The 1,069-nt window shown below is 49.1% G+C and overlaps 3 protein-coding genes across 3 annotated transcripts; all 3 read left to right on the plus strand.

Moving 5' to 3' along the window:
* Nucleotides 1-110: 110 nt before the first annotated feature.
* Nucleotides 111-320, plus strand: Pmar_PMAR013568 (hypothetical protein; the record flags this gene model as incomplete). Its single annotated transcript, XM_002775984.1, has 1 exon — nucleotides 111-320. A coding segment is annotated over one exon (210 nt), but the record flags the coding sequence as incomplete, so codon positions are not given.
* A 73-nt stretch (nucleotides 321-393) lies between these two features.
* Nucleotides 394-774, plus strand: Pmar_PMAR013569 (conserved hypothetical protein; the record flags this gene model as incomplete). Its single annotated transcript, XM_002775985.1, has 2 exons — nucleotides 394-566; nucleotides 621-774. 2 exons carry the CDS (start codon nucleotides 394-396, stop codon nucleotides 772-774), a joined length of 327 nt encoding a protein of 108 aa, XP_002776031.1.
* Nucleotides 775-817: 43 nt separating this feature from the next.
* Nucleotides 818-988, plus strand: Pmar_PMAR013570 (hypothetical protein; the record flags this gene model as incomplete). The annotated part of the gene is made up of 1 exon (XM_002775986.1): nucleotides 818-988. One exon carries the CDS (start codon nucleotides 818-820, stop codon nucleotides 986-988), a length of 171 nt encoding a protein of 56 aa, XP_002776032.1.
* Nucleotides 989-1,069: the final 81 nt, after the last annotated feature.

Consider the following 1,069-nt stretch of genomic DNA (forward strand, 5'->3'; position numbering starts at 1 on the left):
TATCTCAGGGTGACAGTCCGCACATCCGAGGCGTATTCGACAAGATCACTGACTTGAGTGGTATAAACGCTTCAGGTGTATTCGCTCAAGCGTTGTGGTTCTCTTTTGAGGTTCCGTCTATACTCCCGATGAGCACTCTGAACATTTCTCCCGCTTCAAAGATCAGCTGGATGAGGTGCTTCTGAAGGAAGAAGTACCAACTGACTCCTTGATTGAGCTCTTCAACAACACTAAGCCGGCTTTATTGCAATCCATGGTTGACAAAATCAACTCGATGCAGCAGTCGTGGACGGCCTCCAAAGATCAGCCACCTTTCAAGGGTACGCGATGAACTTCATGCTCAACATTACCTCGAGCGGCAAAGTCGAGAACCAGTGCTACTATTCGACAGGTATGTCAATCAAAGATGTCCCCACTGGGTGTCCCAACGGGCCGAAGCCCTCTTCTACTTCTGATGACGAAACTCGCCTCCTCGGACCCACAAAGCCGGAATTGAAGGACTTACCAAGCAACTTCGACGCTCGGCAGAAGTTTGCCTCTTGTGCTGGAGTCATTGGGCATGTGAGGTAGTCCTCTCTACTGCTGTTATGGTAGTTCCTGGATGGAGGTCCATCTTTCAGAGATCAAAGTGCTTGTAACAACTGCTGGGCTGTAAGCCCAACCGGAATGCTCAATGATCGTGTGTGCATCAAGTCCGGCGGTAGCTTCAGAGATATCCTATCTGTCGGTTACTTCACTTCATGCTGCAATCCTGCTAATGGATGTCCCAAGTGAGAGAAATGCATTCAACCACGGGCGATAGCAATGCGTTCTCTGAATGACAGCTAAGATTTACTTCATCTTCAGAGCGAGGGGCTGTCAGGGTGGCAACCTGTTTGAAGGTCTGAACTTCCTGAAAAATCATGGCATTGTTACTGGTAAGAATATTCAACTCAGATCACTCAAGTTGGGTGAGTTTGAGACCGGCATCGACTCCTCTTCGGATTAGCATCACTCGTAGCCTTCGTAGGTGATGAATTCAAACCGGCCAGGCAACTGAGTAGCGCTGATGGCTGCTGGCCGTATCCAT

Source organism: Perkinsus marinus, assembly GCF_000006405.1.
Source record: "Perkinsus marinus ATCC 50983 genomic scaffold scf_1104296954976, whole genome shotgun sequence".
Taxonomy (NCBI): domain Eukaryota; phylum Perkinsozoa; order Perkinsida; family Perkinsidae; genus Perkinsus; species Perkinsus marinus.